Genomic DNA, 16,264 nt, shown 5'->3' on the forward strand with positions numbered 1-16,264 from the left:
TGGCACTGCCTGTTTTATTCACAAGTAAAAGCAAGCTGCTATAAGTCACCTATGCAGTTTGGTTTCTAACTTAAACCAATTACCAATTGTTGAATAGCTATCACCACTGTAGATATTTAGACTGAAGTGTAAACAGATCTCATCAAACTGCCAGCTGGTGTCAATGTACCATTTATCATCCAACAATTGTTTACATTGATGTAATTACACAGTAAGAGCAAAACTGACATGCAGCCCCTGCTTTTCAGACTTTTTATAATGGGCTGGATCCTGTTGGACCCAGCCTGCTCCCTGAATGTACTTTTCCCAGAAGTGGAGGGTTCAATGAACTGACCCTCTGCACCTGAGACATACCCCGAGATGGAGCAACATACAAAAACTCGGCCACAGCTAGTATGTTGATAAGGCACTGGCTCATGAATATGCACACAATCTCCGACCATGATAAGCTGTCAAAGGTTTTGAACTATATTTACATCTCTCGAATATGGACACATAATGCTACTCAAATAGAATTAAATAATTAAAAGAATTACAAGTTTAAAAGGTAAAGTCTGAATTGAAGTAAAAACACTGTAAAATACTAACAAACAACCAAAAGCATTAAAATAAAGTAAAATACCTCAAGTATTTACCTTCACTTGCCTTTTTCTGTAGTCAGTGACCCCATTCACATGAATCAAATCACCCTTCTGCCACCAGTTGGCCCTGGCACTCCCACAGCATCAAGCCCCTCTCCTCAGCATATCAGTGCTGTTTCACTGGGCTGCATGAACTGACATCTGATCTCCATACACTGACATCGGATCTTCATACACTGACATCTGACCTCCGATTTGCCTCAGACTTGCTTGAACATAAGCAAAAGTTTGCTGTATCTTGAAGCCCAAATGTCTGATAAACAGTGGTCCCCAACTGAATTGCCGGCTGTTGGTCAGCTCAATTTTACCCAATCTGTTTAGGTAAGACCCTATTTCCCCAATTTCCCACATGCAAATTTCTGTACCACACACACACACACACACACACACACACACACACACACACACACACACACACACACACACACACACACACACACACACACACTTACTGCTTAAATACATTTAAGAACTTAATGAAGAACTTAGAATGTTATAGAACAGAATAAAGTTTATCCTTTTTATATGTCAAGAACTTAAGTAATGATGCCATTGAATTGTGTGCCAAATATGTGGAATATGACTGTCATTTAAGATAATGATGTCTTATTTCTGGGCAGAGTACAAAATGATGCTGAAATCCTTGAGAACTATAAATATGTTTCTTTGCATAACTTATATCTACACACACACACACACATTCATATGGTCTTTGGACTCTGGCACTTATTACACAGAGTGAACTGCTTCCTTTACATATAATTCTGATGCATAGCTGCATCTAAGACTAAAACAACAGGCTATCTATAAATAAGAGTATACTGATCAGTCATCAATATATTTTATAACCATGTAAATCCAAAGGCCCAAAAGCTGAATAATGACAACAAATTGATTACATCAAGTTATCAGACTGGCCTTCAGTGTTTGATGATTATGGAAAAGATAAATCAAAGGTTGTGACTGGCCTTGCTCCAGAGCTAGATTTGCACCAGTGGATCTGCTGGTGGTACCTCAGTGTAATGTCAAGCCTAGAGGTTTTGTTCCAGTAAATAACTGAAGCATTTATCTATAGAATGTGATCTGAAACTTTGTTCAACACAGCCCAAATTATGGCTGAGAAATTTGTCTTTGCAATGCCTGAGAAACCAATGTTGTGCAGATGAAAATCCCATTAACAAATTCTGTGCACTTTCTGGGGTAATGCTAGTCATTAATAAGGTCTGGACTTAATGGTGTAAGAATTTTCTGTCCCTTTCTACTTATTTTCTGGCATCTATCTCATCCAAATAACATCAGCATGTGTACTGTACCCAAAATTCGTTTCTGGCAAGATTTTGAACTCCTTTGGTTTGAATTATTATTGCTGCTGTTTACACACAGAAAAACACATATTCATAAATGCTGAAGGCTCAAACTGAAGATTATATTAAGTGTCAAAAATATCTGTCATACAGCTATAAGCAGGCTGCTGCTTAACTCTTTGCAAACAAATCTCAAATAGACTGATTGAAACTGGGATCCCAGTGACCACACCACCTGCTGGTTTCAGCAGCTCTCTGCAAAATCAAGGGAACACTAATTGCCAGAAGAAAGTCTGTATGAAGTGAAATGTTTCAATGTTCATTTGACCAGAAGTGGGTTAAAGGCTGGAAAAAAGACATCTAACAAGACAGCATTAGGTGGGTACTCCTAGCAAGGTGTTAATAGGGAAGTGTCCATAAGGATGTGAGTGCCCTCTATGAATTCTTGTATTTTGGGGAATTCTAGACAGCACCCAAATGTTCTTCTTAGGTGTGAATGGAAAAAAATGTATTTATTGGAAATAGAAGGCCCCCATCTTACTGGAAGAGATATTCTTCACTTCTGAAACACAGCAGCAGGCATCAAAGTATCAAATGTAGTTTAAATCAGCAGAGATAGTCTAGGATCCAGAAGCAAGGTTTCTGAGAGTTGAGATAACTCTGATTCTGACATTGAGAGTAGTGCAGGCATCTGTTTTTCTTTGCTACTTGAGGTTTATTCGGTGGGAAATTCAACTCCTAACATCCACTCTTTCTGAAATAGAGTAACATTATGCAGCCTGCAAGTGCTGTTTTGGTGCTGAAGAATTTAATGGAGTCTTTTAGATGTTTCTGAAACAATGTTAAGGTGACCTCTAAAGACATTGTAACACCAGAAAACCAATGTAGAATTTATAGGCCTATATGTTTAATACAGGCGCTACCTAACTGAAGCTATTAAAGTAACATCTAAGATTATACCAGATAAAAAAAACTTCTGTTGCTCAGAATACAAAATGCCCAATCTACCCCATTTCTGTTTCACCCGCCACTAAAATTCATACAACCACCACAAAGTAACCCCATCTGAAAAATTATGTAATGAAATTCTGACCTAAAACCAGAAATCAATTTCCATATACTGTAAAAATGGATCAGATTGACTGTATTCAGGTATATGGATCACTTGAACAGGGGAAAATAGAGTGAGATAATCACCCTTAGTTAATGGAGTCAAAATGGTCTCCCAATCTCTTCCCCTTTTACTTCAATACTTTCATTTTTGTTTTTCATGTTCCCTTCAAAGATTCCTCTTGTTTTCTAAATTTTGCCATTATTTATTAATTTTTTCTGCCCTTTCACTGCACCTGAGATTTTATTACGTGCTATTACTTTGAATCCATTACTTCTCTTCAAAACCCTTGTGATTATTTACCTCCACCTTCACCATCTCTTGCCCAGTGCAGTGTTTTGTTTAGATCTTGGCACCTGTCACCTTCCTTAAGTTCTTCCCCTGTTTACAGTTTTTAACAAGTAATGATGCCCACTCCTCATACATAATGTTCAGCTGCCTGCTACAGTGCTCTTGTAAAATAATCCAGTAATATAATGACAGAATCTGGAACTCTCATCCTCTTTATTGCTTGATTAAATATTTCACAACAGGACTGGAAGCAGTTTACAGGAGAGATACAGGCAGGGAGATGACAATAGAAATAAAACTCCATGGTGCAAAAACTAGAAGTAAAAATGCTTCGTAATCCTTGTGTCATACTTTACGGAATTTAAACTCTGGAAGGAGAGCAAAAATAAGGGACACAATCGGGGATTTGACATTGTTTGATGCAGAATTGTTCAAGTAAATATATAAAATCTAATTGGCTATTCTTTCAGGAGTTTTCTGATTTTCAAGTTGTATGCATCCAAAAAAGATGAGAGTCAGTAGTAGAAATTATTTAACTTGAGATATTAATCTGTGCTCCGTGTTCTAATTACCCCAATGCCAGTTGTTTCAGTTCTGGCTTTCCCCATAGTAATGTTAACTTGTGTTCAAAATAGAAAGGTAGTCACCACAATTTTCCAATGAATCAAAGCTCTTAAATAAATGTAAGTGATAAATAGAATAACACTAATGTAGTCAGTTACCTGCAATATATTGCAGCAGATAATGTGCCAATAGCACTTTCTCCCCATCCCAGCAGCCCACAAGAAGTTGCAGAGTTCTTGTACTATTTTCGAGAGGATATGAGGATGTAATGCTGGTTCTTAAGTCAAGCGCTGCAAATGGGTGGGAATGAAATCCATTGTAGATTGGCCATATTTGGCATTAAGCTGCCACAGAATAGCCTTTCCTTGTCCTGGATTATTTTATATTCCTATCGTTGTACAAACATGGCCATTGAGGTGACCTCCACAAGGGCACATGCGCATCGGGAAATAATATGGGCCTGTATCATTAGGTTCCTGCAACACTGCAAGTTTTAAACAACTGAAATACTTCTCAGCATTTCTCTGAATGAAGATGTTTACAATAAATATTCATGTTTGAATCATTTTACTTTGATACTAATAAGCTATGATTCAATTTGATAGAGGCAGAAAATAAAAGTAATGTTGTGACAGCCAGTACAACTGTGCAGCTTTTGGACAACAGAAAATCACCAGTGGTTGCAGGTAAATATTTTTGAAATTCTTATTATTCAATATATTTGTTTGTTTATTATCTGAATTAATTATGTTCAGCCATGTTAGGGTGTATGTCACCAACATTATCTGTACAATTGGAAGCTGCATTTAAATGTGATGTTGGCAAGAGAAATTTTACCACATTATTTTCCATGTGTGTTCAGTGAGATGCAGCTCAAACTTTCCAGCAACTTTTAACAACTCATCTCTAGCTTTTGGTCAAGCCTCCTAAAACACTTTATTTAGCTGCCATCCAATTTTGGCTGTGCTTTTTTCTCCACCTGCAGTAAACATCGTTTCAAAACTATATGTCCATTGGACACCTCTGCTGATCTATATCTTGATTCTGGATACCTATATGAACTCTAGAAACACTTACCATGCTTCCTTGATGAGTGGAGTACATAAAAATGGAGTCAACACTGTGGTAAGGTCAGGATGACATCTGGCACAATACTGCATCGTACTGAAAATTAGCAACAAACAATAATGTTTTTCGTTTTGCTGCATGTGATCATGGCCTCAAACGTCTCTACAATTAGCGACAGCCTATTCTCAGCTACCTGCAGATCCAGATTAATCATTTCCTTCTGCTCGAAGGTGCATATGCTTTTTATTAAGCTTAGCATTGTGTTAATAGAGTCTTCTGAAACACTTCCTCAAATATGCAAAAATTATCCTTCTCCATGGTGGTTGCAATAAGAATGACATCCTGAGTGTACAAAAATACTTCATCCACTGTAGCATTTTATCCATTGTTTCCTGAAATATTTCTGATAATAATTTTATCCCATACAGTAGTTTAGTATGAAAGTAAAAATCGCTTGTGGTTGTTAACTGTCAAGTAGTATTGCCATTCTTTGTCTATTTTGTTATGCATAAGCATGAGTCTGGTCTAACTTAGTGAAGACCTCAGCTGCTGCTAGTTTGGCATACAGATCTTGAGGTGAAGCCAGAAGGTATCTTTTGTCGTATCGTTCATTATAATCACTGCCAATCCAGACAGTCTTACTGCCTCAGGTTCAACCGTGAAAGCTTTCATTCAATTATTCTGTGACATGTTCACCAGTACACCATGATACTCCAGTTTATTAAGCTCGTCTTTCACCTGAGCTCTCAACATTTATGTACCAGCCAAAGTTTGCAATAAATCAGTTTAATATTTGGTTTAATATATATGCAAGCTTGATACCTTTAATGCCCATGTATGAATTCTTCAGCTTATCTTCATAATGTTCCTATATGTTCTTTAAAAATGATGCAGATGTATTTATATTAAATATACTTTTTCAATTGATCCTCAACTCTTAAAGCCAGTCTCTTCCTAGCAAAGTTAATCTTTTCACATATTCAGTTGCTTTAATTGATAGCCTTGAATTTTTCTCTTTATGAAGGATTATGCATTCCATTTGTCTAAATGTTCTCAGCATTTCTCCAGACCATGTTCTCAGCTTTAATATTCTTTTTACAAATGGTGCCTTACCAAACCTGGTCTTGTGGTTTCCCCTCCCATGATGGAGCAATCAGTGACCATGTAAAAATTCATATTGATTTGTTGATTAATTATCTTTAATGTTGAAATACCCCTTCATTTTTATACCTCCACAAGAGGCATATATTCCTTGCATTGCTCATCAGCCTCAATGTTAAATTAACCTTCCTTCTGCGGCTTTCTATTGGAATTGTTTCCCTTCCATTAGGATGCTGCTCAACTATATCGGTTTGCCATACCCTATTTTTGCAAAGGCTATGGGCTTTGCTTTACACAACTAAAGCACCTTGCTGTTCTCACAGACACACTGTGCTAAGTGATTCTCAGTGCATTGGTATCAGAATTTCCTGCCAAACATGCTTTTGCATCACTTACACTCATGTGGCCAGTCTCTGAGAGAACTCTCATCATTGCTCTTACTGTTGGTCTGCATTTAACACTAATGTTTATTATAGCAACCTGTGCTGGCCAAAATTCCTTTGCCATTTGGAGGCAATTTCCATCAACGTACATGCTCATTAGATCCAGCAAGTTTGGTAACTTGGACTGGATATACTAATCAGCAGGTCTGCATACCAACTCATCTCACCATTGCATGATCCATGGATGCACCAGATTGCTAATGCCACAACAGATCTTTTAGAATGACTGTTTAAACTCGGATTGTCTCCCCCCAACCTCTGATTGTAAGTTCCAAACATATAACTTTCCCAAGTCTGTGGCACTGGGTTTGAAATGATTTTGCAGGTTATTTATAATGTTTTGTTAAAAGGAAATTGATTGTCTTTATTCGTCTCCTGTTTATATCTGCTCATGACGGGTCAGCTGGGACTAACAAGATTTTGCCACCTTCTCTCAGCCTGCAACCCCACCACTTGTGTTATTCTGCCTCTCTTGGTCTCCACACTATTGCAGAAATTCGCTTTGTCCTCTCCACTCCCTTTTTGGCATCAAAAAAACATGTCTCATTTCTCACTTCTAGTTCTGATGAAAGGTCGTTGACCTGAAAAATTAACTCTGTGCCTCTCTCCATAAATGGCGCCTGACCTGCTGAATATTTCCAGTATTTTCTGCTTTAAAAAAGAAAATCAAAAATCTGCAGAAGCTGGAAATCCTAAATAAAATCATAAAATGCTGGAAAACTTGGCAGTTCGGGCAGCATTTGTGGAAAGGGAAATGGCTAATGTTTCAGGTATGGGACCTTTCATCAGATTCGTTTTCCATTTTTATTTCAGGATGGCTTCAGTTCACTGTTTTATTTGAAGCATTACCCAAAAACTTCACTGAGATATCAATGCAAGCAGGATGAGGACAGAGCAGTTTTGACCTCTGAGATCTATCTCGGCTGAGGAAAAGGTGGGAAGGAACAGGCCATAAGATTGTGGCAAATCCAGTGATGAAAGGCTCAGTTCCAGCCTTTATAGATGAGGTAGGGTACCAGTCTTACAGCAGGGAGATAACTAGAACCAGAACAGGGAGGCCTAAAATTTCCTTGTGGCCTTCACTTCCAGGCCGAGAAAGGAAAGTGAAATATAGACAGTCAATTAACTTTTTGGGTTGTGATCCACTTCTCATTTGAACTTACTTGTAAGGAAAACTGCTTTGGCTTTCCCAATCAAGTCAGACCTACTGTTGTGGTTAGGGAAATTATACCATCTGCCCTTTCAGAAGAACCCTCCCAGCTTCAGGTAGGCTCCTGCACCAGCTGTCAGAACTGTTGGCTGAAATTGAAGGCAGCATAATACAGGTAGTACATTAGCAAGAGTTACCCAATGACCATCAGCTGCTTTTTCACCAGGCTTCCAGTGGGCGAATGGGGAATTAAAAGGTGGCGATACAAATGATTCCCATGTTGCGGTTTGGGACATAATTCTACCGCTGAGGAATTCAGAAGCAAATGAAATAAACTGCCAACTTTTAGCAGAGTTAGTGTATTTAAAAATGATCATTGAATAGTTAACAGCTCATAAGTCATATTTTGAACAATGCAGTTTATTTTAAATTATTAGTTCTGTAGCATGCATCCTTAAATTAACTTGAAAGAACAGAAAATTGTTTAGCAGTTTATTCAATGGTCTGTTCTAAATACAGCATATATTCTGTCATGCAGCAGTACATAAAGTTCACGTCCCTTAAATTATTAATCTGATGAAGCATCAGTTTACAAGGGAGAACTCTCGTATTTCATTCAATATGACTCTTTTGAATCTTTTGAATATTAACAATTATTAATGAGATTTTTGATGGACTGCTGGCATAATAGGTGTTGGTGCTGAGCACTCTGTAAACTGTCCAGTCAATGACACTAAATTGATCGAGGTTTCCTCTTTATAATTCTGAATGAACATGCAAAAGTGAGGTTAATAACTTTTTCTTTGCAAGATTTTGCATATATTTTCCTCCAGGACCCATGAAGTCCTGTAGCTTCAGGACAAATATTGGCAAGGAAGTCACCTCCTGATTCATGCCTACCAACTCCCTCAACAGTTGAAGAGGTGTCCTTCATATTGAACAACACTTAAATGGCAGTAACCAGAGCACAGAATGTTCTCTGGGAGGGGTGCTTTAATGTCCATTATCAAATGTGGTTTAGTAGCATTGTATTGACTGAGTTGGTTGAATTCTGAAGAATATAACTTCCTGACTGGGCCTGCAGCAGTTAGTGAGCAAGTCAACATAAAGGACAAACCTACTTGTCCTTGTCCTCACTAGTCTACCTGTAGATGCATTGGACCATGACAACATTGGTAGAAGTGACCACCATCCAGTCCTTGTAGAGATAAATTCCTATCTTCACATAAGGGACACTCTCCTTGTGTTTGATATTACAGTTGTGCCAAATGAGATAGACTCAAAATATAGCTGGCAGCTCAAAGCTGAGCATCTGTGAAATGGAGAGATGAGGGTGGAGGGGATGATCATCATCAGCAGCAGAAATTCAGCTCCATTCACCTCCAGAATCTGTAACCTCATGGTCCGGCGTATTCCTTCTCTTACCATTACTGTCAAGCCAGAGGAGTGAAGAAGAGTACACTGGGAGGTGTGCCAGGCCTACCTAACAATAAGTTGCCGACCTGATGAAGCTGCAGCACAGGAATACATACATGCTAAACGGCAGAAACAATGTGCAGCAGACAGAGTACAATCAACAATCAGATCAAAACTTGGCAGTCACATCTATACATGAATGGTGGTGGACATTTAAACAGCTACTGGGATGACAAAGTGCCAAGAACAGCCTCTGTTGGCGGGGCTCAGCAGGGCAGTGCTAAAGACAAGGTCGAAGCATTGCAATCATGATCAGCCTAAGGTCAAATAGGTTGTCCATCTTGGCTTTTTACTGATATTTCCACTATCACAGAGCCTAGCCTTCAGCCAACTTGATTCTTCCCACATGATATCAAGAAAAATCTGAGCACTAGAGACTGCAAAGGCTGTGGGACCAGACAGTATCCTGGCTATAGTACTGAAGACTCATGCTCCAGATCTAGCTACACTCTAGCCAAGCTATTCCAGCTTACAACACCTGCAACCAACTGCCAATGTGGAAAAATACCCAGCTATGTTCTGTTCAAGAAATGCAGGACAAGTTTAATCAGGCTAATTATCCCTCAATCTGTCTACTCTTAATCACCAAAGCTATCGTTAAATGTGGACCAAAGGGCAGAATTCAAGAGATGAGGTGGGAGTGACTGCCCTTGAAATCAAGGCAGCATGTGCCTGAGTGTGGCATCATGGAGTCCTGGTAAAACTAAAGTCAAAGGGATAACAGTCCAATGGTTGAAGTTATAACTTACACAGATGAGGAAGGTGTGGCTGTCCCAGCCCCAGGACATCACGGCAGGATTTCCTTGGAACAATGTCCTCAGCTCAACCATCTTCAGCTGCTTCATCTTCCTGATCATAAGTGAGGGTATTCAATGATGGTTAAAAAATATTTAATTCCATTTGCAATTCCTCAGCAAGTGAAGCAGTCTATGCCTGCATATAGCAAGATCTGGACAATTGTTAAGTGAGTGGCAAGTAACATTTATGCCTCAAAAGTGCCAGACAGTGAACATTTCCAACAAGAGGGAGTCTAACCACTAACTCTTGACATCCAATAGAATTAACAGCATGGGAGTTACCATTGATCACCACTCTGCTGCACCAGTCACATCAATACTGTGGCTACAAGCAAAGATTGGAGGTCAAGTATCCCATAGCAGGGACTTAACTCCTGACATCTTGGATCCTTTGCACCAACTGTAAAGCACAAGTTAGGATTGTAATAGAATACTCTGAACTTGTCTTGATGAATGCAATGCCAGCAACATTCCAGAAGTTCCACATCATTAAAACTTCCTATCCACTATCTTAAACATTCATTTCCTCTACCACTGATGCACAGTGATGTGCACCATCTATAAAATTCACTAACATCCTTGATCATCCACATAAATAGTAAATATCACTGTAGCTGAGTACTTCATAATTACTACAATTGCATTATTTTAACACAGCACTCTACAATGAGCTCAGTGAGAATGGAACTCTGCACCTCTGTGCAAGAATGGAGATCCATCTACAGGGCAGTTAATTTTTCATGCTGGAACAGCACAAGTAGTGAATTCTACCTTGTCTTAAGACTAAAATAGTTCAAAAGCAATTTCATAAAGTGTGTTGTGATGCTCTCACATCAATGTATTTGAGAGACAGATTGCTGGTGTGATCTCTGAATTGCATCAATAGTCATCTGAAACCACTCATAATGTCACTGGAATTAGTTTAATGAAATGGAAAAATAACTTCATCAATCCAGTTAGTTATGAACTCCTGTTACATTCTCACTATTCTATGCTTCTCAGTATGAAACTGAACACTAACTATGTGATAAGAGGGCATATAAAGGAACCAAAGAATGTTACACTTAATTAGGATCTGCAGCATAACTAAAACATTACTTGTCCTGTGTCTGTTGCTGATAGCAATGTAAAAGTGCCACAAAATTCACAGTAAACAGTCTGCAGTCTGACTGCACTGAATCTCATCCTCCAAACACTATGCTGGCCCTCTCCAGCTTTAGGTAAAGTGTTCCAGAATTTGATGTGTATAATCTGAATTTAAATCTCTCTGTATCTACTTAATTTGTATGAGCCTGATTCACTTATGCCAATAATGAGATTTACTAAGTGGGCAGCCAAATTATAGCTGTCATGTTCACATAGTACTTCCAATACTTTGCATATTCAATAGAAACAGACAGGCAAATGAAAAATGTAGTCCCTCAGGGTGACTACAGTGTTAGCTCAGGGCTTATGACCTCATCTGAGTCTTAAAAACTGATTGAAATATTTAAATTCTGTTGCCACATTTTCCTCAACCAAAATAGTTGTATTAGGTAATACCAATGCCGTAGATGCTAGAAATCTGAAGTTAAAACCCAAAAACATTATAAATACTCAGTAGGTGAAGGAAAAACAATTAATTTTTCAGATCAACGACCTTTCATCAGAGGTACAGGAGCCTGAAGACCCACACTCAATGATTCAGGAACAGCTTCTTCCCCTCCGCCATTAGATTTCTGAATGACCCATGGACCCATGTACACTACCTCGCTATTCCTCTTTTGCACTATTTATTTATTTTTGTAACTTATAGTAATTTGTTTGTCTTTATGTATTCCACTGTATTGCTGCCTCAAAATCAACAAATTTCACGACATATGTCAGTGATAATAAATTATGATTCTGATTCTAATATCTGGCAGTTTCTTGTTGCTGATGGTGAGCTTGTTGAAATACCTTTTACAGATCACCCAGTATCAACTTGCTGGTAAGTGCCTTACCAATTCGAAATGGGTTGGGGGGTGGGGGATTTCTGCAGGCCCCCAGGGGACATAAAGACATCAACTGAATAGGTCACAACAAATCCCATCCATGAAACAGCTGAAAAAATTTGCATACCAACAAAGTCACATCCAACAGCTTTGTTGGCTATCAAAGTCGCCAAGAAGTTGTTATGTCACTTCAGAAACATTCAAAGGCTATTATGTGAGTTAAACAAATATTCAATTTTTTTAAATGCTAAAAGGTAAAGCACCTAAAATATTTTTAAACAATTAGAAATATCAAACAAACTCAAGTAATTCATAAACGTGTAAGTTGCCTTCTACTTGCTTTCTCCCTTGCAGCTGTTCTTTCCACTGAAATTGATGAGCTCGCTGTTCCTTTGCTAGGGCTAACCTTGTGCAGATTCCCCAGATGAACTGATGGGGAATTCAGAGAACAGCCAAGAAATCATTGGTGAAGCTTGGTCAGAAAGTTCATTACTCCTGTGTTTGCATCAGAGTCCTAAACATCCAGACACTTCAAGGGAATAAATGCTGGAATTTGCTCACAAATTATAACCCTTTCAATTTCAAGACAAACCAATACATGTACTAGCTGAGTCTTTACCAAATAACACATTTTCCTGAATGTTGGTGGTCCTGACATATATTTAAAATGTTATGTTCACTTATACATAGAGCTTTTTGGTTTAATTACAAAAAAAAAACAACTTCAAAAGCCTACTTGGAAAAATGGATTTTTATTTGTTTCACATATAAAACTCCATGTCAGCAATAAATGTTTACCATGCAGAATTTACATTTTGCTCTCAGAATGCAGCACATGAGTTTCAAAATGTGCAAATAGACTGCTGACCAATCCCATCTGTTTGTGGGATTCACTGGTCTGTGCCCTGACAGGAGTGGAAAAAGCCTGAAGAGTAAAACTGCAGGTGGCATACATTGTACATTAAATTAACGTATCCAGTCTCAATTTCTGAAGCAGTACAAAGGTCACTAACATGGACTGTAACCCAAATGGGAAAGGAGACTGAAGAAGAGGTGGACATCACTCATGAATTTATTCCAGCAGTGGTGCAATTTGGAATAAAGCCAATGAACCCCATGTTGACCTGTTTTGAAAATGAGCCCCTGAAGTGGAAACTCTGCCACACACATGACAGTTTTGCAGCAAGTATTTGCCAGTGGTTTCTGAAAAACTTGATGCATTAAAAGTATGGTGGGTAATGTGTTTGAGTTCAATGACAACAAGAATGTGAATGGGGGAATCCACTACTGCATTGGTCTCAGCCCAGAACATAGACTGTCCATTTCCCACCACAGATGCTGCCTGGCCTGCTGAGTTCCACCAACATTTTGTTTTTTTGTCCCAAAGCAGACAGTCTGTTCTGAGCTCAATCATGGGAAGAGATCACCAGAGAGACAGAGGAAAAGCCTTCAAGGATGTGCTCAAAACCTTCTTAAAGAACTGCAATACAGCCACTGATTCCTGGGAATCCAATGTCCATTACCATGAAAATGAAGAAGGAGCAATCGGGGCATTTTGAGAACCTCAAGACCGTGCATTGGATGCATACAGAAGCCTTGTACAAGTCATGGAAGGAGTGCAGCACTTCATAAAATACCCACCCATCTGCTCTGTCAGCCACTACATAGTCTATCCGTGGAAAAGTCTGTGGTTCCTGCATTGGCCTCAATAGCTAACTCAGAGTGGAAACAAGTCATCCTTGATCCAGAGGGACTGTATAGGGAAGATAAGTGTGAAAGATAGATGGATAAGTATGTGATAGAGAATGGAATAAATAAAAGAATATTTTGATAAGGTGAGATGAAGTAGGGTAGGAGGAGACTCACATGGAGCATAAATACCATTATTGACCTGTTGGGTTATATTACCCTGTTGTTCTGGTTTAAATTGCTTGTAAACCCAGTGTTCTAAAGTGCTCAAACTAAAGTATAATGATAGCTATACATTTTGTAGAAAAAATTTAATGCAAAACTTTTCTTTAGGAAAGAAGGGTATTATGAATATAGGTCATAGATTAAAGAGCTTGAAAATTGTCATATGTTCATCAAACATAATGACATCTGTGGCCCATACAAATGGCCATCTGGGGCCTCATGGACATGCTTTGCAGATGTTCTTTTGGTTCAATTACTCTGGTTCATAACCATGCTTCCACTGAGAGACTACTTTCGGCACATAGCAGAATCTACTGAAAAATATTTTTACTGATAGCATTAAGATAAACTAAGAAAAATAAAAAATAAAACATGCAACACATATTAAGCAATGAAGAGTTTTATAAAGTCTATTTTATATCTTGGAGCACAGTGGTTTTGTAAACATATTGAGGTAATTGGGGAAGAAAAACGAAAACAGATGTGCATAACTTTGTCAACATTTTAATTTGAAATTTCAGATATGTTTGTTATTGATTACAGAGAATACTTTTCACAGAACATATATTTTAAATGATATTTTTACAGTATTATCTACCTTCTCTGTTATTAATTTAATGTTATTGACCCAGAATTCTTGCAGAAATCTTGATTGTCATTAGCTTTCATTTTCCATTTAAAAAATAATGGAGCAGTACTGTTATTGGTCATGGCAACATGAAAACATTTTCAGAAGTTTATTCTGAAGTAATTTTAGGTTTCCAGTGACATAGACTTTGAAATTACATGTGATAACATTACTTATGAGAACATAATACTTTTAAATGATTAATTAAATATACTTCATTAAGTGAATATATGCTTCTATTGAAATATGACAAATGAATTCATATGACTGCAGTACCCAGTGGCCCACACTACTTCACTGTATAATTTTGAGGCCATAGTATTCACATCTTACTGGATATGAATAATTATAGCCCAAAAACCTAATACAAATTGCTAAAGTGTATCTTTAGTAAAGGATACCAATGTGTTCCCAGTTGTAACATAGTCCTAGAATAAACCACAACACTGACTTATATTCGTATAGAGCCATGAACAAAGCAAAACTATCCTACAGTAAGTAGTCAGTTGAAAAAGACAAAAGATCCTTCTTGCATAATAACCTGGAATGGATGACATTCCTTTGATGTGTTTAATAATTATGTATAATTCCTTTCCGTATTAACTCTTCACCTTTTTCATTATTCTGTTGATACTGATTAAAGCCATTCTGAACTCATATACATAATACATGATTTACATGCAAACTAATCAAGGTCCAAAGATCTTTAGCAAATTAAAACAGTCTAGGATGTTAGATGCCATCTTCCTTATAAAAGAAATGTTGATTATAGATTTGTAACAGTTTGTTTCCAACATTTTGTCTTGATATTTGAAAAGCAAGGCAGAAAATGGAAACTCATACCAATGAACCGTCTAGAGGTTCCTTTTCTTCAGCATTTCCCTGTTCAACAACTGGACCCAGATGGTCCAGTTTCTTTAGCTCTCTTTGATACTTAGCCATAACAGCTGCATACGAACATCCATAAATTGCTGCCACCAGCATCATCAGGCAAACAATGCCACAAATGACTCCAGTTACCACAATTGTGGCAATAGCATGACGTAAACTGCCAGACCGTTGCTTGGCCTTCGGACTGCAATCTGGATTGTGGTCATGTTCGATTTTGTGATGCAAGTTTTGGGTGGTGGAGCTTCTGTGGTTGGAGTCAACATGAGATGACTTGTACTTAACAGAGGAACACGCCTTGAATAATTCATGAGGAATTTTCATAAGATCCTTACTTCTTAAATCCTCTGGTTCTGTACACAGAATTTCATCAATCTGGCCTCCTGTATTAAAGCAGAATGAGTCATTGTATGGAACATTTTCTTACAATTTGTGGTTTTTTTTTAGAAAACGTAAAGAGAAAATGCATTTTCATGTAAGCTGTACAGTCATTACATCTGGAAGGATTCCTGGAGGAACTGAAAAGACAATTAAGACAAATAGAGGAATTCAAAGTCCTTTCCCATTTTCCCTTATTCCTCTTACTTTTTTATTTTTACTTCTGAGAAATCTTTCAATAAATGGAGCAACCAATAAGGTTGCTGATTAAAAAAAACATTTTTCATTGTTTCAATACTGACAAACTGAGATGTTTTCCTGCCATGTATTTTATATTCTGATCCCTTGTGGAGGGCTTTAAGTTAGCTTGGAGCGGGTATAGGAACCTGGCAATAGTTTTAGAAAGGAGAAATGCAAAATTGGTTGTGGAAGGTAAGGGTTTAATAAACAAATCAGGAAGGCAGGGGAAAGAAAGGCTGGAGACAGGAATCACAAAGTATTTTGGCAGTGCTACTAGTATATACTTTAATGCAAAAA

The 16,264-nt window shown here is 37.9% G+C and overlaps 1 protein-coding gene across 1 annotated transcript in view; it reads left to right on the top strand.

The window, feature by feature from the left end:
• Nucleotides 1-16,264, top strand: part of cacna2d3a (calcium channel, voltage-dependent, alpha 2/delta subunit 3a) — a 556,823-nt gene that overhangs the window by 421,750 nt on the left and 118,809 nt on the right. Inside the window, 1 exon segment of the mRNA XM_052017619.1 lies at nucleotides 4,517-4,597. Coding sequence (XP_051873579.1) covers nucleotides 4,517-4,597 — 81 coding nt within the window.

This window comes from Pristis pectinata, chromosome 6 (assembly GCF_009764475.1).
Source record: "Pristis pectinata isolate sPriPec2 chromosome 6, sPriPec2.1.pri, whole genome shotgun sequence".
NCBI lineage: Eukaryota > Metazoa > Chordata > Chondrichthyes > Rhinopristiformes > Pristidae > Pristis > Pristis pectinata.